This window comes from Budorcas taxicolor, chromosome 16 (genome assembly GCF_023091745.1).
Source record: "Budorcas taxicolor isolate Tak-1 chromosome 16, Takin1.1, whole genome shotgun sequence".
Classification (NCBI taxonomy): domain Eukaryota; kingdom Metazoa; phylum Chordata; class Mammalia; order Artiodactyla; family Bovidae; genus Budorcas; species Budorcas taxicolor.
Genome location: NC_068925.1, coordinates 44,376,303 through 44,396,599, shown reverse-complemented (window position 1 = coordinate 44,396,599; position 20,297 = coordinate 44,376,303). Strand labels below are relative to the sequence as shown.

The following is a 20,297-nucleotide window of genomic DNA, read 5'->3' as shown; positions in this document are numbered from 1 at the left end:
AATTAAAAAAAGAAAGAAATGCCTCGTGTCCAGAGAACAAAGCCACGGATTCCATTATCTTCCTCCAGTTTTGTTCCTTCTCCAAACTCTGTTTTCCCAGGTGGCTGGACTGCGTGAAGGCCGGGGGAGGGTCCCTGAGCAAGCCAGCACTCAGCATGTGAGGGAGGCCATGGAAACTCTGCCCAACTGCATCTTACCTCACAGGGCTGGTGTCCAGAGCTTCTTCAAGGCAGCAGATGAAACTCTTGCCACAGTTGAGAAATTGACAAAAAGCTTCCGTACTGCGTACTGCGTACATGTTTCTCTTTCTCTTTCTCTTTTTTACCTTTAAAAAGAAAAACCCAGAAAAATGTATCAGATTTGTGTAAATGAGGGTATGCCAACAGGGTGGCCAGTTTTGCTTCAGGTTTTATGAAGGATAATTTGTGACCGTATACACACATATCTCCCAAACCATCAACAGGACTTTGTTTTTAATGCAAATAAATATTATTTTTTGTTTAAAGAAAAAAAAAAAAAAAGAAATGAACAGGTAAGTCTTGGAGCCAGCCTATAGAGATGCTATTTGGGGCTAACGTTATAGGTTAGCCCATATCCCCAACACCCTCCTCTTTTGCCTTTCTCTACTGTCAAGACTGAAGACTGGATACTAGATTTCCCAGGTTCCCTTGCAATTAGAAGTAGCCTATGACATGGTTTTGGCCAATGAGTGTAAACAGGAATCTGGTGAAGGGACAATGGCAGGTGGTTCTCTTCTTTCCCACCTTGAATGTGGATGTTCCAGCAGCCAACTCATGACAGTGAGGTAACCAGCAGGGATGAAAGGCTGGGAAAATACAGAGATGCCACTTTTAAAATATGTAATATTTTAAATTAATAAGTTTTTTTGGCTGTGCTGGGTCTTCATTGCTGTGCTCAGGCTTTTCTCTAGTTGCAGAACGGGGGACTACTCTCTAGTCGCAGGCTGTGGGCTTCTCCTTGCGGTGGCTTCTCTTGTTGCAGAGCATGGTCTTTAGGGTTGGGGCCAGGTAATTGTGGCGAACCTGCTTAATGGCTCATGGCATATGGAATCTTCCCGGACCAGGGAGGGAACCTATGTCCCCTTTTATGGCAGGTGGATTTTTAACCACTGGACCACCAAGGAAGTCCAGAGATGCCACTTCTATGTCATGGAGTTGCCACTTATCCCAGGACAGCTTGATAGGTAAGGAAGATAACCGCCTATTTATTGAGACCACTAGCATTGGATTTATTGGTATATTATTTGCAGTTGACCCAGCAATCCATGCCATGTATTTGAAGATCTGTTGGTTATTAATGTGTGTGCGTGGGCTCAGTCGTGTCCAACTTTGCAACCCCATGGACTGGAGCCCGCCAAACTCCTCTGTCCATGGCTTTCCCAGGCAAGGATATTGGAGTGGGTTGCCATTTATTTCTCCAGGGGATCTTCCCAACCCAGGGATCTAACCGGGTGTCTCCTGTGTCTCCTGCATTGCTGGTGGAGTCTTTATCACTGAGCCACCTGGGAAAGGCATATTAACATGTAGGCAGAGAAAAAAGTGTAGCTCTGATCCTGGTGTGGGGTACATCCACTTTGGAGTTAAAGCAGAAGAGGACAGAGGCCCAGGAGCACGGCGACAGGGAGGCTGAAAGTGGAAGGGATTTCCAGGAGGCCTGTGCCCAAAGCTCCCCGCAAGGCCCCTCCCTGCTCTGTCCCCTCACGGTCCCTCCGGGCCTGCCTCCCCGGCCAGACATTGGCCTCCCAGTCCCCGCTGCCCCTGGTCAGTGCCGTCCTCAGCCCCGCCATGGCTTCCGACCTCAGCAGCACCTGGAACCTGCTCAGCAGCGACAACGTCGAGGGCTACATGCGGGCCCTAGGTAGGCGGGAGGGGCCGTGCGGGGGCCTCTGGCTCGGCCACGCGTCCAGTTCGGGGCAGAGGCGGCCGGGCTTGCCTGCTGGTCCGTCTCCCTGCGTCCCCTCACCTGCACCCGTGTGTCCCCCGAGTCTTCCTACGGGTTCACCGGGTCCCCCACTTCCCCACCCTCGTCTGTCCTCCATCCCCCTGAACGTCCATCTGACTGTCGTCGGTCTCCCACCTCCGTCCGTCTGCCAGTCCTTCAGTCCAGCCGCCTGTCCCCCCATCCTTCGGTCTCCCGCATCCCCCCGTTCTCCACGCGTCTGGCCGTCTCCTGGTCCCTCCCGTCCTTTCTCTCCTACTCCGCCAGTCTGTCTGCCCTCCCCTCTGTCCGCCGGTGCCCGGTCCACGCGGCCAAGGCTCCTGTCCCATCGCGCACTCCCAAGCAGGTGGGGGCGACCGTGGCGTGGGCCACCTCGCAGGGAGAGTTGGGGACACGATGGGGTTCCCCATGGGTGTCGGGGGAGGTGCCGCCACCCGAAGCCTCTCCCCGGAGATCCTCGCCCCGCCGCCGCTTTAACGCGGGTCTCTGGGCAACGGGCTGAGGGAAACCCCGAGTCCAGGGGAGGTCCCGGCCCGCAGCATCAGCGCCCCCTGGAGATGCTCCGGGACGCAGATTCCGGGACCCCAGAGTAGCGTCCCGAGCCTGGCCTCCCGCCCCGCCCTCGCCCCGCCCCCCGCCCCGAGACCTCCGGCGGCTCTAGCGCGGGTTAGAGTTCTGGAGACACATTTGAAATCTTTAGTTTTCTGGTTTCCTCTTCTCATCGAGGGGCGGGGGTTAATAAACCCAGACCCTTTAGAAGCCGCTACCCCCTCCCCGCCCTCCCCCCGGGGCCCAATTCCAGCCAGGAGGACTGTGGGTCAGTGCTTGGAGGGTTTGCTTCCACTTTCCCCTGCGGGGCAGGGAGAAAGAAGTACGGGAGGAGCCTCAGGGGGTGTAGCGGGGCGACGGAGTCCGCAGAGTTTCTTTCCTGCCCTGACGGTAGAATGCTTCCCTTTGGTACTGATGCTCAGTTCCTCCTGCGGGTAATTTAATTCGTCAGCGTTGGTGGTTCTGAGCACCTGCTCATGCCTAGCGCTTCTGACTAAATACCAGCAATCAGAGGCACCTTTTTGTGTTGCTGTTGTTAAATAGGAGTTCATTTTAAGCTGGCAGCATACCTCAAGCCAGAAGTAGCCATGTTTCTAATATTCAACGGACACAAGTGGAAGTTGGCTACCCTACCAGCCAGCAGAACTTGCGAAGGCTATCGGAATGGTGAAAGGAGATAGGGCATCTTCTTTGAACTTTATGTTTTTATTTGGCTGCGCTGGGTCTTAGTTGCAAGATGTGAGATCTTTAGTTGCAGCATTCAAACTCTTAGTTGGGGCAGGTGGGACGTGTTCCCTGACCAGGGATGGATCCCAGACCCCCTGCATTGGGAGCATGGAGTCTTAGACACTGGCTCACCAGGGAAGTCCCTGATCAGGGGCAATTTTGATAGGGCCGGAGCTTCCAGAAGTCTGGAGGACTGGGGGCTGCTCTGGCTCCTCTTCTGCATTATGTGACCTGGGCTTGGGTTTCTCCATCTGCAAACTGAGAGTAGCGGGTCCATTTTTTTTTCTTTTAACCACATCTAAAAGAAAATAATAACATAAAATCAGGTATTTTAGCCGTTTTGGAATGTACCATTTTGGTCTTCCCAGGTGGCTCAGTGGTAAAGAATCAGCCTGCCAACACAGGAGATGCAGGTTTGATCCCTGGGTTGGGAACATCCCCTGGAGAAGGAAATGGCTACCCACTCCAGTGTTATTGCCTGGAGAAACCCATGGACAGAGGAGCCTGGCAGGCTACAGTCCTTGGAGTTGCAAAGAGTCAGACATGATGGAGTGACTAAACAGCAATTCTAAGGTTCCAGTGTGTCTGTAAGATCTCCCAACCTATGGTAGAATTTTACCCTCCCTTTCTCACACTAAGCAGGGAGGCCTGGAACTTCTCAAACTAAATCAGATTAATACTGACAGAAACCTTATAGGCAAGGAAAAAAATGTTAGTTCTCCACCTTTCTTAGTTTCATTGGTTGGGACCCTGTAAAATATACTAAGAGACAGAGTAACACGGAGAAGGCGATGGCACCCCACTCCAGTACTCTTGCCTGGAAAATCCCATGGATGGAGGAGCCTGGTGGGCTGCAGTCCATGGGGTCATGAAGAGTCGGACACGACTGAGCGACTTCCCTTTCACTTGTCACTTTCATGCACTGGAGAAGGAAATGGCAACCCACTCCAGTGTTCTTGCCTGGAGAATCCCATAGACGGGGGAGCCTGGTGGGTTGCCGTCTATGGGGTCACACAGAGTCGGATACGACTGAAGTGACTTAGCACAGAGTAACAAACAAACAGAAACAAACAACAAACAGAAGCTTGTTAACACATGCATGGTGAATACACTTAGGAGCATTCAGTGATGAGTATCTCAGAGTGGTTAGAAGCTGAGCTTAGGAAACTTCCCTGGTGGGCCAGTGGTTGAGATTCGACTTTCAATGCAGGGAGCATGGGTTTGATCCCTGGTTGGGGAACTAAGATCCCACATGCCACCAGGTGTGGCCAAAAATTTTTTTAAAAGAAGAGGAAAGAAAAGAAAAAAAAAAAAGGAAGTTATATGGCACCTGAGCAAAGAGTAATAATTCTGTAGAGAAGTGACAAGACAAAGAAAAGGGCTTTGAGATTCCAGGGGTGACAAACTGTGGGAAGATAAATACATGCAGGAACTAATGGTAAATAGGAACGAGTGAGTAAAGTTTGTTATGTAAATTCTCCTGGTGCCATCTCTAGACTGATAGGAGTTCAGAGTTGTGTCCCTAATTTCTGTCCAACCTGGTACAGGGAGAGCAGGGGACACGTTTACGAAATTATGTCCTGCTCTGGGGGAGGGCAGGGCTTTTCTGCTTTCCCATGGCCTTCATTTCAAAATAGTCAATATGAAAAAGCGGCATTATCTTGGAGTGGCAAAGTCTGCTACCCTTAATCCGAATCTCATTTCCTCTCTGTTTCTAATTCATAAGGAGGAATTAATGATTATTTTTCCTAAAGGTAGTAAGCCCTGACAATTTACTTATCACCTCACCCTCAAATTAGTGGGGACATATGATCATAAGCGCTTTATTTTTCTGCTTGTTTGTGGTTTTTTGGTGGGGAGGTTGTTTTTGGTCACAACCCATGGCATGTGGGATCTTAGTTCCCCATGTAAGGATCAAACCTGTGCCCCTACATTGGGAGTTTATGGGTTGTTAATCACTGGACTGCCAGGGAAGTCCTCATAAGTGCTTTCTTCCCTGGTTTCTCTGGCTAGCATCTGACGTCTTTGTGGAGTTTAAAGTGTTAGAGATCAGGGCATGGCTTTGAATTTTGCCTTGCAGTGCTTTCTTTTTAGTCATTCCCATGGCTTTTAGAGCAAATTTCTTAGAGAAGAAAACAGGGAATGGAGTCAGGGTGACTGTTTCAAGTGTGTGGAAAGATCTTTTGTTAAGCCTGTTGAGTATCGCAAAGCAGCCTTCTGACTGTTGTAATCAGTGTTTTTCAAATGTGTATTCGTGAAATCCTTCACCTGTCCCCAATACTGTCTTACTTTTCTGTACGTTATGTTGTGACTCCTTGTTTGAGACTTCTTTTTTTCATGATTTCTGTAGAAGTTTATCCATTATCTACCATTGTATGAGATCCTAGAGGCTAACAGAGGCTCTATTTATTTATATTGCACACATTCATGCTAAGTCAATTCAGTTGTGTCCAACTCTGTAACCCCATGGACTGTAGCCCGCCAGGCTCCTCTGTCCATGGGATTCTCCAGGCAAAAATATTGGAGGGTTGCCACTTCCTATTCCAGGGGATCTTCCCGATCAGGGATTGAACCATCAAACCTGTGTCTCCTGCACTGGAAGGCAGATTCTTTACCACTGTACCACCTGGGAAGCCCTCATTTACATTAGTGTATTCATTTATCATCCAACCCATTTCACAAAGGATTAAACCAAATAGTATTGAATCAATATCCTGCCTCACAGCTCCTATTTTTTAAAGTTTTAATTTTGTTTATTTATTTCGGCTGTACTGCATGGCCTGTGGGAGACTAGCTCCCCAACCAGGGATTGAACCTGTGCTCCTTGCAATGGCAGCATGGAGTCTTAACCACTGGACCACCAGGGAAGTCCCACAACTCCTTTTTTAATGTTTGGTTCTGGTTCCAGGAAGATACTGGATCCAGACAACACATTAACTCTTATTTGCAGTCTGTTTCCCAAAAGAAATATAAGTGGGCTAGGGATTTCTGGAACAGAGAGGCTAGTTAGTATAGCAGAGCACCAAACTGGAAACCCAGAAGTAGCCATTGATTGTTGGTAATAGAATCAAAGCTATACAGCCTCTGAATTCTGTTAGATTCCCAATTTGCTAGAGGTGGTTGGATGATATTTGATATTCTAAGAGTGTCTAAAATACAAACCAAGAGATCTTGCAGTGTCACCTGAAAATCGAATTCAACTCTTCGTGGGCATGCATCCAAGAGAAACAACAAGCCAAATATCAGGAGAAGAAAGGATTTATAATTACTTAAAGCAAATAAGGACAACAGTGGAGATCTTTCTCAAAGTAGTGTCTCCTTGAATGGCAAAACTGGGGAATTTTTAAGCTATTCTAGTAGAGACTTGAGCAGAGGAGATTCCAGAGAGAATTGGGGCAGAGTCCAAGCTTTCACTTCAGTTCAGTTCAGCTGCTCAGTGGTGTCCCACTCTTTGCAACCCAATGGACTGCAACATGGCAGGGTTCCCTGTCCATCACCAACTCCCAGAGCTTGCTCAAACTCATGTTCATCGAGTCGGTGATGCCATCCAACCATCTCATCCTCTGTCATCCCCTCCTCCTCCTTTCTTCAATCTTTCCCAGAATCAGGGTCTTTTCCAGTGAGTCAGTTTTTCCCATCAGGTAGCCAAAGTATTGGAGCTTCAGCTTCAACATCAGTCCTTCCAATGAATACTTAGGACTGATTCTCTTTAAGATGGACTGGTTGGATCTCCCTTCAGTCTAAGGGACTCTCAAGAGTCTTCTCCAACACCAAAACCATAAATTCTTTGGCACTCAGATTTCTTTATAGTCCAACTCTCACATCTGTATATGACTACTGGAAAACCATAGCTTTGACTAAACAGACCTTGGTTGGCAAAGTAGCCTAGGTTGGTCATAGCTTTTCTTCCAAGGAACAAGTGTCTTTTAATTTCATGGCTGCAGTCACCATCTGCAGTGATTTTGGAGCCCAAGAAAATAAAGTCTGTCACTGTCCATTGTTTCCCCATCTATTTGCCACGAAGTGATGGGACATGTAAGAATTAAAGATTTTAAAATTAAAAAATAAATAAATAAATAAAAAAGAAAAAAAAAAGATTAATCATGTTAAACCTTAGGCTAAGTAAATTCCTTTCTTAATTGTAACCCACTACACCCTCACCCGATAGGAATACAACTTTATCTGGTACCTTCAGAGGGTGGCACCTGGTTTAAGAAAAAATCACCCCTGGAAAAAATAAGTTTTCTGGTTGACTGACTGTTATCAGAAAGAAAGGGTCATAAAATGTTAGTAAGCCCCCTGGCCAGAAGATGGTGTAAAACCCCTAAGATCTTTTATATGAAGCACCTGATTTTGATAAAGGTCAGGTCTGCTGACCCCGCATGACTCTGTATTCATCCCTATGTATAACAAAAAGTATATAAGCGAACCTGAAAATAAAGAAATCGGACCAGTTCCTGGAAAGACTGGTTTCCAAAAAAAAAAAAAAAAGAAAGAAAGTTACTGCATAAGCTGGGATTTAAAGCCCAATTTCTGTTGGCTCCAAGACCCACATGGCCTCAAAGTTAGAAGTAGCTTTGGGGGACTTCCCTGGTGGTGCAGTGGCTAAGAATGAGCGCCCAAGGCAGGGGGCCCGGGTTTAATCCCTGATCAGGGAACTCGATCTCACATGCTGCATGTTTCACATGCCACAGCTAAAGATCTTGCTGTAAGATTAATTGAATCTGACACAATATTCACATGTAATGGGATAAAAGTTTGACAGTATTAAATGGCTATTTTTTATTTTTTTACATGAGATTTAAACTCTGTGTATGAATGCACTTTTAAAACATAGTTTTGGTCACATCACATTACACACTGTTCATTTTGTCACTCACAAACTATAAAATTTTTTGAATGAAACGTTTCAGTTATATATGTATAAAAGATCCTGTATGCTTCAAGCAAAGATCCCACCTGCCACAACTAAGACCTGGCACAGCCAAATAACATAAATAAATAAAAATAAAAAATTTTTCAAAAAGAAGTGGCTGTGAAATAAAGGGTTAATGTGAACAGATGAAGTTTAAAAAAGTATGTGTTTGTGTTGGCCTCTTTGAGATCCTGCCCTAAAATGTATATGCTCACATGCTTATAATGGTATGTGCGCCATGTAGATTGTTACCTGGGTTCCATCCCTGGGTTGGGAAGATTCCCTGGGGAAGGGAAAGGCTACTCACTCCAGTATTCTGTCCTGGAGAATTCCATAGACTATATAGTTCACGGGGCCACAGAGTCGGACATGACTGAACGACTTGCACTTCACTTCCTTCTGCTGGAATGTCATACTTCCTACTTAAAAAATAAATGGTGTGGAAAAGTATGGTTTGACCTGGACAAAAGCCTTGTGAGCAATTTGGTCACTGAGGTCATGTGTAGACCTGGCAGAAAATGACCAGAACCTAAGCTAGTTTGAATTTTGATCTTTAAAAAGCCAGCCGGCAACCACCAATCTGTTAAGTGACAGTCTTATAATGTGGTAGTACCAATTATAAATTTACTAGCAACAAATCATCTCACTGATTGTAAAAGCATAATTGATATACAGTAATCATCTAAAGTTTGGTTTCTTATTTGTTTTTGTTATACATAAAGAAAAGGCTTTAAGGAAAGTCAGTGATAACTATTTTAAATTTGGCTGGATCATATTAATAATCAGATAAATATTTTAAGGGTTTAGCCTCCATGTTTAAAGATTGCTGAAAATAAGTAAAGACTGGATCATTTGCATTTCATGCTAAAAGCTAGAGTTCTAGGTTAAAAGTTTTTTTCATTTTATTGAAAAAAGTTGATCTATAATATTCTGTTTATTTCCACTGTATAACAGTGACTCAGTTAAATATATGTATATATTCTTTTTTATATTCTTTTCCATTATGGTTTATCACAAGATATTGAATATAGTTCCCTATACTATACAGTAGGACTTTGCTGTTTATCCATCCTATATATAACAGCTCCTTCTGCTAATCTCAAAAGGGAAATATTTTCCTTCTCCACTCCCTGACTCTCCACAACCACAAGTGTATTCTCTACGTCTGTTAGTCTGTTTCTGTTTCATAGATAAGTTCATTTGTATCATATTTTAGATTCCACATATATTAGTAACTGATATCATACAGTATTTGTCTCTTTCTGACTTATTTCATTTAGTATGATCATCTGTAGGCCTATCCAATATGTTGCAAATGATGTTGTTGTTCAGTTGCTAAGTTGTGTCTGACTCTGTGACCCCATGGACTGCAGCATGCCAGGCTTTCCTACCTTCACTGTCTCCCGAGGTCTGCACAAACTCATGTCCATTGAGTCAATGCCATCCAACCATCTCATCCTCTGTCGCCCCCTTCTACTTCTGCCCTCAGTCTTTCCAAGCATCAGGGTCTTTTCCGATAAGTCAGCTCTTCCCATCAGGTGGCCAAAGTATTGGAACATCAGCTTCAGCATCAGTCCTTCCAATTAACACTCAGGGTTGATTTCCTTTAGGATTGACTGGTTTGGTCTCCTTGTAATCCAAGGGACTCTCAAGAGTCTTCTCCAGCACCACAGTTCAAAAGCATCAATTCTTCAGCACTCAACGTTCTTTATGGTCCAGCTGTCATATCCACGGGCTTCCCTGGTAGCTCAGCTGGTAAAGACTCCACCTGCAATGCGGTTCGATCCCTGGGTCAGGACGATCACCTGGAGAAGGGATAGACTACACACTGCAGTATTCTTGGCCTTCCCTGATGGCTCAGATGGTAAAGAATCAGCTTGCAATGCAGTAGATCTGGGTTCGATACCTGGATTGGAAAGATCCCCTGGAGAAGGGCATGGCAATCCACTCCAGTATTCTTCCCTGAAGAATACTCATGGTCAGAGGAGCCTGGTGAGCTACAGTCTATGGGGTCACAAAGAGTCAGACACAAAGGGTAATTAAGCATAGCACATTCATACATGACTGCTGGAAAAAGCATAGCTTTGACTATATGGACCTTTGTCAGCAAAGTGAGGTCTCTGCTTTTCAAGATGCTGTCTAGGTTTTTCTTTCAAGGAACAAGCATTTTTAATTTCATGACTGCAGTCACTGTCCTCAGTGATTTTGGAGCCCAAGAAAATAAACCTGCCACTGTTTCCGTTTTTTCCCCATCTATTTACCATGAAGTGATGGGACTGGATGCCATGGTCTTAGTTTTTTTAATGTTGAGTTTCAAGCCAGCTTTTTCACTCTGCTCTTTCACCTTCATCAAGATGTTCTTGTAGTTCCTCTTCACTTTCTGCCATTAGGTTAATATCATCTGCATATCTGAGGTTGTTGATATTTTCCTGGCAATCTTGATTCCAGCTTGTGATTCATCCACCCTGGCATTTCACATGACGTACTCTACATATAAGTTAAATAAGCAGGGTGACAATATACCAAAAATGACATTATTTCATTCTAAGAAAGCCTTTTTTTTTTCCAGGCAGCTAGCTTTTTAAAAATTATTTATATATTTATGGCTGCACTGGGTCTTTGTTATCGTACATGGACTTTCTCTAGTTGCAGAGAGCGTGGGTGTGGGGGGGTTACTCTCTAGCAGCAGTGTGCCAGCTTCTCATTGCAGTGGCTTCTCTTGTTGGGGAACACGGGCTCTAGGGCACACGAACTTCAGTAACTGCTGAACATGGGCTAGTAGCAGTGGCACAGGGGCTTAGTTGTCCTGTGGCATGTGGGATCTTCCTGGACCAGGAATCAGACTGGTGTCCCCTGCATTACAAAGCAGATTCATGACTGCTGGACCACCAGGGAAACCAAAAAAAAAAACCAGCTTTCTTAAGACAAGGACATTCACACCATCATTGAGCTTAGAAATGCATAGAACTCGAAGCTCCCTGGTGGTCCACTGGTTAAGACTCAGCACTTTCACTGCTGAGGGCCTGGGGTTCAATCCTAGATTTGCGGGAACTAATAACCTGCAAGCTGTGTGGTGCAGCCAAAAAATACATTAAAAAAATAAAAAGAAAAAGAAATGGGTAGGGGCTAATGCGATGCTCATGGAGCCCTATGAAGGGCTTGGCCACATTTTCTAGGCTGGAAATGGAGATGTGAGGCACCCAGCCCTGAAAAGCACAGCTAGCTCTGAGGGCCAGTCATGTCAGAAAAAAAGAATCTGTTAGGCAAACAAGTTAAAACAGGGACAATTCTGGGACCAAGCTATCTGCAACGAAGTATATAAATCTGAAATGATTCCTGAAACTTCATTCTACATGAACAGGACATTCCCTAAATAGGAGAACCATGTCCCATGACTCATAGGAATGTTCAGGATGACAAGCCAGCAGTTGTGGCTGCCTGCCAATGAGATCATGTCATCTGCTCTAAATATTCCAGTGGCTCCCATCCAATTCCATCATGCTCTGAATTAAAGCCCGATGGTCCCTTATGCTACCCTGAATCTCATCTCTAGGTCCTCCCCTCCTCCTCATTCTCCCTCATTCTTCTTCAGCCACCCCGGTCCCCTGAAGGTTCCTGAGACATCTGACATGCACCTCCTGAGAGTTCTAGTGAGCTCTGTTGTACACTTGCTGTTGCTGGTCAGTTGCTAAGTAGTGTCCAACTCTGTGACCCCTCTGATTGTAGCACACCAGACTCCATGGAGGTCTCCAGGCAAGAATACTGGAGTGGGTTGCCATTTCCTTCTCCAGTCCTATATTTCTTTCCCCCCAAGATCTGCACAACTCACCACTCACTTTGTCACCTCCCTCAGCTCTGGCTAAAATTGCACTTTGCTTCCTGGTGGCTCAGCTGATAAAGAATCTGCCTGCAATGTGGGAGACCTGGGTTCAATTCTGGGGTTGGGAAGATCCCCTGGAGAGGGGAACCCACTCCAGTATTCTGGCCTGGAGAATTCCATGGACTGTATAGTCCATGCAGTCACCAAGAGTCAGACATGACTCAATGACTTTCACTTTCACTTTTTCTCTATTTAAAATAGCAACCTTGGGACTTCCCCGCTGGTCTATTGGCTAAGACTGAGCTGTTAATGCAGGGAGCCCTGGTTTAATCCCTGGTCAGGGAACTGGAGTCCACATGCTCCAACTAAGAGTTGCAGGCCATAGTTAAACATCCCACGTGGCACAACGAAGACTGAAGATCCCGCCCGTTGCTAACTAAGACTCGAGGCAGCCAAATAAATAAATATTAAAGCAAATAAACAAAATAAGCAGCCTTTATCTCTAGTTCATAATGCATTCAAAGCCATTGAATGGGAACTGTCTATACCCAAACTCTGAGAAACACTAGCCATCAGATGCAATGATTTTGAGGACAGCTGCCAAATCCTTAGCTTTTGCGTCTCAAGTAAATGTTTAAATGTCTTTCCTTTCTAAAAAATTGTTTTTAAGATATTGACTTTGCCACTCATAAGATAGCCAAGATGCTGAAGCCACAGAAAGTGATTGAGCAGAATGGGGATTCTTTTACCATCCACACGAACAGCACCTTCAGGAACTATGTTGTGAAATTTAAAGTCGGAGAAGAAGTTGATGGAGATAACAAAGGCATAGATAACAGAAAATGCAAGGTAAAAATCATTTATTTAGTCTTGGCTGTGCTGGGTGCTTGTTGCCATGTGGGCTGTTTTCTCTAGTTGCGGCGATCGTGGCTACTCTCTAGCTGTGGTGCAAAGCCTTCTCATTGCAGTGGCTTCTCTTGTTGCAGAGCACAGGCTCTAAGGCACATGGGCTCAGCAGTTGTGGCTCTCAGTCTCTACAGTACAGGCTCAACAGTTGTGGTGCATGGGCTTAGTTGCTCTGAGGCATGTGGGATCTTCCCCGATCAGAGATCAAACCTGTGTCTCCTGCATTGACAGGTGGATTCTTTACCACTGAGCCACCAGGGAAGCCTGCAAGGCAAAAATTAAAGTCATGACATAGACTTTTAGTTTTGCAAGGTCCTTGACACCTTCTCTAGTCATATCTGAGGATGCTGCCAGAGCAAATCAGTATTTTCTCCCATCCCTCATGCAGAGCTTGGTCACTTGGGACAATGACAAATTCACCTGCGTGCAGAAGGGGGAAAAGAAGGATTGAAGAGGACCAGCTTCACCTGGTACTGGCCCTGTTTTGTTCCTGTATTTTTTAAATTGACATAGTTGACTTACAATGTGTGAATCTCTGCTGTACAATAATATGGCTCAGTTATACATACATTCATGCGTGCATGTGTGTGTGCTAAGTTGCTTTAGTCGTGTCTGACTCTGTGTGACCCTAGAAACTGTAGCTCACCAGGCTCCTCTGTCCATGGGATTCTCCAGGCAAGAATACTGGAGTGGCTTGCCATGCCCTCCTCCAGACAGACGACATACATACATACATACATACATACATACATACATACATACATATGTGTGTGTGTGTGTGTGTGTATACACACACATTCTTTATATGTTTTTTTCCATTGTGGTTTATCCCAGGACATTGAATGTAGTTCCCTGTACTATACAGTAGGACGTTGTTGTCCATACATTCCATACATAATAGTTTGCATCTTTTAACACCCAACTACCAGTCCATTCCTCCCGCATCCCCACCCGCACCCTGTTGGCAATCACAAGTCTGTTTTCTATGTCTGCGAGTCTGTTTGCGCTTCGTTGAGAAGTTCATTTGTGGCATATTTTAGACTCCATATATAAATGACATCATATGGCACTTGTCTTTCTCTTTCTGACTTCATTCAGTGGGATAATCTCTAGTTGCATCATGTTGCTGCACATGGCATTATTTTGTTCTTTATTATGGCTGAGTAGTATTCCATTGTATACATGTACTACGTCTCCTTTATCTGTACATCTCTCAGTGGACATATAGATTGTTTCCACGTCTTGGCTATTGCGAATAGTGCTGCTGTGAACATAGGGGTGCATGTATCTCTTTGAATTATAGTATTGTCTGGATATATTCCCAACAGTGGGACTGCTGGATCCTATGGTAATTCTATTTTAGTTTTCTAAGGAACCTCCATACTGTTTTCCATAGTGGCTGCACCAATTTACATTCCCACCAACAGTGTAGTAGGGTTCCTTTTTCTCCACACCCTCTCCAGCGTTAGTTATTTGTAGACTTCATTGACTTTTGTGGTACTTCATATAGTTTTGATTTGCATTTCTCTAATAATTAGCAATGTTGAGCATGTTTTCATGTGCCTACTGGCCATTTGCATGTCTTCATTGAAGAAATGTCTACTTAGGTGTTCTGCCCATTTTCAGGTTGGGTTGTTTGTTTTGTTGTTGTTAAATGTTCTTATTTTTAAAATGAGGTTAGGAAACCATGACCAGCATCCTACCATCCCAACGCAACTGTTTTCAATTTGATGTCTTGCCTTCCAGTCTGAGAGAGTATTCTGCCTTTTCATTTAATAGAAAAACATATTCCAACTTTCTAAAAATTGTCCTGTTGTATTCATTTTGTGTTAGTTGAATCCATATAATAAGGTAGCCAACCACTGTATACTATTCCATCAGATTCATGAACTTTCATTTTAGTAAAATGTTTTCTTAATTGCAATGTCCAGAAATATTGTTTCAGAGTGTTTTCTGCTGTCTCTTAAATTCACATAAATAGAGCTTTTTGCATCCATGGATTTATTTCCTTAGGAAAAATTTACAGAGGGGATCAGTGTTGTCCCAGACATTGTTGCTTCTTGCTACTTTGTTGCCTTATTCACTTCCAAAAGGGGTATATCAATTTCTTAAGCCACCAGCACTTTAAGACCATACAAGTTATAGGTCAACCTAATCAATAATTTCTAAATATAATCTATAAAGTATAAAATTGTGCACAAAGGCTTAATTATGGCTTTTAAAATGAGAATTCCTTCTTGCCATATATGTGTATTACAATGGCTTACATTTTCGAATGATGACTTTGTGTGCAATTACTTAGTTAAATCCTTTGAGTGCATTTTCTGACTTAGTCTTCAAGCCAATCCTGTGAAAGAGACACTATTTTTTTTCCCATTTACAAATGATGAGATTTAGGTTTAGAAACTCCCCATGGTGCAGAGTGAAGATTCAAATCTAGGTCTGACAAGAATGTGTGCTTTCAACTCTACGCCTTTTTGGTCCTAATGTACATGTGAAGTCTAGGTCAGATCCATGAAAACAAAATTAGAGCACTTAGAGTGGGATATGGGTGGTCTTTGAGGTGGTGGTCTTTGATTATGAAGGCATTGAAGATACTTCGATTCTTAGATGGACAAATCTCACACTCTTCTGGCAATAAAAACAAAGTTAAGAAACTTGCCATCACAAAAATGTAGTATGGAACTACAAAGGAAATACAAATATGTTTAAGAATTCAGATTATGTGGCTGTAAGGAGTAATGTTCAAATTGCTGCATCCTTCTTTGGCATGTCCAAGAACTCTGCCCAAGCAGAGGGTAGAAGGACCCTTGGTCTAAGGACATTCTTGGGATGATTCTTATTGTTGCTTTTGTTCAGCTGCTCAGTCATGTCTGACTCTTTGCAACCTCAGGGACTGCGGCACACCAGGCTGCTCTGTCCTTCACTATCTCCTGGAGTTTGCTCAAACTCATGTCCATTGAGACAGTGATGCCATCCAACCATCCCATCCTGTGTTGTCCCCTTCTCCTCCTGCCTTCAATCTTTCCCAGCATCAGGGGCTTTTTCAGTGAGTTGGATCTTCCCATTGGGTGGCCAAAGTATTGGAGCTTTAGCTTCAGCATCAGTCTTTCCAATGAATATTCACAATGTATTTCCCTTAGGATTGACTGGTTTGATCTTCTTGCTGTCCAAGGGATTCTCAAGAGTCTTCTCCAACACCACAGTTCAAAAGCATCAATTCCTTGGTGCTCGGCCTTCTTTATGGTCCAACTCTGACATCTGTACATGACTCCTAGAAAAACCATAGCTTTGACTATATGGACATATATCAACAAAGTAACATTTCTGCTTCTTAATATGCTGTCTAGGTTGGTCATAACTTTTATTCCAAGGAGCAAGCGTCTTTTAATTTCATGGCTGCAGTCACCATCTGCAGTGATTTTGGAGCCCAAGAAAATAAAGTCTGTCACTGTTTCCATTGTTTCCCCATCTATTTGCCATGAAGTGGTGGGACCAGATGCCATGAGCTTAGTTTTTTGACTGTTGAGTTTTAAACTACATTTTTCACTCTCATCTTTCTCCTTCATCAAGAGGCTTATGATTTTTATAAGCTGTGATATAATGAAAACCAATGAATATTTGGCCTTTGTACCTGGTTCTTAAAACCCCTGGAATCTCCAGAGTAATGAGAGTGTCTTCTCTATGCTACTGAGATGAATGGTGGCTGGGGACCCTAGAGAGCTTCAGGATGGGAGCTAGTCCCAAGAAAGATCAAGGTAGGATTAGAAGGTTGGAACATTCAGCCCAGCCCCTGAACTCAGGTGAGGGGAGAGGGATTAGAGATTGACCATTACCAATGGCCAATGATTTAAGCAATCATGCCTATGTAATGAAAACTCCATAAAAACCTTTACATAAATGAGTTCATGGATCATGGAGAAAGCAAGGGATGTTCCAGGAAAACATCTACTTCTTCATTAACTACACAAAAGACTTTGACTGTGTGGATCACAATAAACTGTGGAAAATTCTTCAAGAGACTGGAGTACCAGACCACCTTACCTGTCTCCTGAGAAACCTGTAGGTGGGTCGAGAAGCAACAATTAGAACCTTACATGGACTAACTGACCTAGTTCAAAATTGGGAAAGGAGTACAACGAGGCTGTATATTGTCACCCTGTTTATTTAACGTCTATGCAGAGTACATCATGTATGTGAAATCCTGGGCTGGATGAATCACAAGCTGGAATCAAGATTGCTGGCATAAATTATCAACAACCTCAGATATGCAGATGACACCACCCTTATGGCAGAAAGTGAAGAGGAAGTAAAGAGCCTCTTGATGAGGGTGAAAGAGGAGAGTGAAAAGTTTGCTTGAAACTCAATATTCAGAAAACTAAGATCATGGCATCTGGTCCCATCACTTCCTGGCAAACAGAAGGGAAAAAAACTGGAAGCAATGACAGATTTTATTTTCTTGGGCTCCAAAATCACTGTGGATGCTGACTGCAGGCATGAAATTAAAAGACGTTTTCTCCTTGGAAGGAAAGCTATGACAAACCTGTGTGTGTGTGTGCGTGCTCAGTCACTCAGTCATGTCTGACTCCAAGGACTGGACCCCAGGCTCCTCTGACCATGGGATTTTCCAGATAAGAATACTGGGGTGGGTTGCCATTTCCTACTCCAGGGGATCTTCCAGACCCAGTGTTCGAACCCACATCTGCTGCATCTCCTGCCCTGGCGGGTGGATTCTTTACCACTGTGCCACCTGGGAAGACCCATGACAAACCTGGACAGTGTACTAAAAAGCAGAGACATCTCTTTGCCAACAAAGGTGTGCATAGTCAAAGCTATGATTTTTCCAATAGTCGTGTGTGGATGAGAGAGTTGGACCCATAAAGAAGACTGAACACTGAAAAATTGATGCTTTCGAATTGCTGTGCTAGAGAAGACTCTTGAGAGTCTGTTGGACTGCAAGAAGGTAAAACCAGTCAATCCTAAAGGAAATCAACTCTGAATATTCATTGAAAGGACTGCTGCTGAAGCTGAAGCTCCAATAATTTGGCCACCTGATGTGAGGAACTGACTCACTGGAAAAGCCCCTGATGCTGGGAAAGATTGAATGCAAAAGGAGAGGGGGACAACAGAGGATGAGATGGTTAGATAGCATCACTAACTCAATGAACATAAATTTGAGCAAAATTAGGGAGATAGTGGAGGACAGAAGAGCCAGGTGTGCTACAGTCCATGGAGTCACAAAGAGCTGGACGTGACTTAGCAACTAAACAACAAAAACAAAGGGGTTCAGAGAACTTTCTAGTTTGTGAAGACATAGAAGTGCTGGAAGGGAGCTCTGCTAGACTGGTCATGGAAGCTCTGTATGCCCCACCCCTACCACAATACCTTTTCCTATGCCTCTCTTCCATTTGGCTGTTCCTGAGTTGCATTCTTTATAATAAACCTGTAAGTGTAAGCAAAAAGTGTTTCTGTGAGCCATTCTAGCAAAGTATTGAACCTGAGAAGGGAGTTGTGGGAATCCCCGATATGGGATGATTAGTCAGATGTATAGGTGACTTGTGATTGATATCTGAAGTAAGGGCAATCTTATGAGATTAAGCCCTTGACCTGTGGAGCTCTGATCCTCAGTGTCCAAACTAAATCAAATTGTTGGCTGTCCAGTTTGTTGTAAGAGGGTTGGAGATGTGCAATTGGAAAAGACATCATGGTGTCAGAAGTATGACTAATAATAATAATAGCTGCTGCTGCTGTTCAGTTGCTCAGTCATGTCTGACTCTTTGCTACTCTTTGAACTGAAGCCCACCAGGCTCCTCTGTCCATGGGATTCTCCAAGAAAGAATATTGGAGTGGGTTGCTATTTCCTTCTCCAGGGGATCTTCCTGACCCAGGGATCGAACCTGAGTGTCCTGTGTCTCCTGCATTACAGGTGGATTCTTTACCTGCTGAGCCATCGGGAAAGCCCCAATAATAATAGACTATATGCCAACTCATCTCTGTTCTGCCTTGCTCCCTGTCCCTAGGAACTATTCTGTGAAGGCCAAGTGTGCAAGCAGATGTTCCAGAGAGCTTGATCTGTATCCAACAGCAGAGTCCACATGTGGGGGCAGCTTGATGAATTATATCCCAGAACGAACAGGACAGGAATGATCTGTTGGGGTTTGGTAGATGGGGCCTTGTGATCAAAGAGATGTCACACAGCCTATACCAGAAGCCATTTGGATTGTGAGAAAAACTCTCAGCTTCAATAAACCTGTCCAATGATTCTGACTTTTTCCTTCTAACTTTAACGTATCTCCTTATTTTCAGAAATATTTGGAAGCTTTCTAGGCACACCATTGACACACCAATGATGAACAAGTTGTAATTCCCACCTTCCAGGGGGTGGGCAAGTGGTGGTAAGGGCCTGGGGTATTTCTGGAAGTGATCTTTAATCTGGGACCTGAAGTAAATGTAGGCAGGAAGTATCAGGAAGCACCCTAGTCAAAAGTTGGAGGAATGTTTGAAGCACTGAAAAGATTACTTTAACTGTAGCTTAGGGTGTGTTGGGTGGGATAGGGTGGGTAGAGATTGCAGGGGTAACTGACATGTCAGTGGCTCTACCGTGAAGTATCTTGAATGCTAGGGTAAAGAGGTGAGATTTTTGTCCCTAAAGTAATAGGAAGATGGTGACCTGTATTAAGCAGATATGTACAACCAGGTTGGCTCACAGAAAGTAACTCTGGAGACTCCTATGGTGGTCCCATGGTTAAAAACCCACCTTCCAATGCAGAGGATGCAGGTTCAATCCCTGGTCAGGGAACTAAAATCCCATGTGTCCCAACTAAACAGAAGTCCATGCACTGAAACTAAAACCGGATGCAGCCAAAAATAAATATATGCCTTAAAAATAATAACAAAGTAATTCTGACTGCTGAGGGAAGAAAGGATTGTAGGTGGGGGATGCAATTCAAGAGGCAGTTTAGAAACCCAGTAGAAATCAGAGTGTAAGGTGACATTGTTCAGGATCATCCAGAGCCCAAGTCTGAAAAATAGAGAAATCGACTATTGGGCCTCGGAGAGAAGTAACAAGATATTAAGGAGGCAGAATCTATAATCCAAAGAGATGGATGTGATGGAGGGATGCTGGCTAGGGGAAGAATCAAGGAGGTGTTCTGTTTTGGATCAGGCAGTTATAGCAAGGTTGAGGCCCATCAAAAGAAAATAACAGGGCTTCTCTGGTGGCTCAGTGGTAAAGAATCCAGCCGCCAATTGTCGACTAAAAAAAGATATACAACTTGAGAGTTGTGAGTTAAGTTTTATCTGGGGCAAAATGAGAACTGCAGCCTGGGAGGCAGCATCTCAGATAGCTCTGAGAGACTGCTCCAAAGCGGCAGTGGGGGAAAGTCAATACATAAGGTTTTGGTGAAGGAGGAGTTCAATGCC

General features: G+C 44.2%; 1 protein-coding gene and 1 long non-coding RNA gene across 2 annotated transcripts in view; one reads left to right on the top strand and one right to left on the bottom strand.

Moving 5' to 3' along the window:
* The first annotated feature begins 1,805 nt into the window (after positions 1-1,805).
* Positions 1,806-18,946, top strand: RBP7 (retinol binding protein 7). The gene is given in 5 exon segments (XM_052653491.1): positions 1,806-1,878; positions 12,640-12,818; positions 13,264-13,319; positions 13,321-13,345; positions 18,896-18,946. Coding segments are annotated over 5 exon segments (384 nt in total).
* The window catches only part of LOC128061214 (uncharacterized), a 42,153-nt gene continuing 34,962 nt past the window's right edge, over positions 13,107-20,297 (bottom strand). The window contains exon 3 of the long non-coding RNA XR_008200715.1: positions 13,107-13,139. This is a non-coding gene — a long non-coding RNA (uncharacterized LOC128061214). The remainder of the gene's footprint in view (positions 13,140-20,297) is intronic.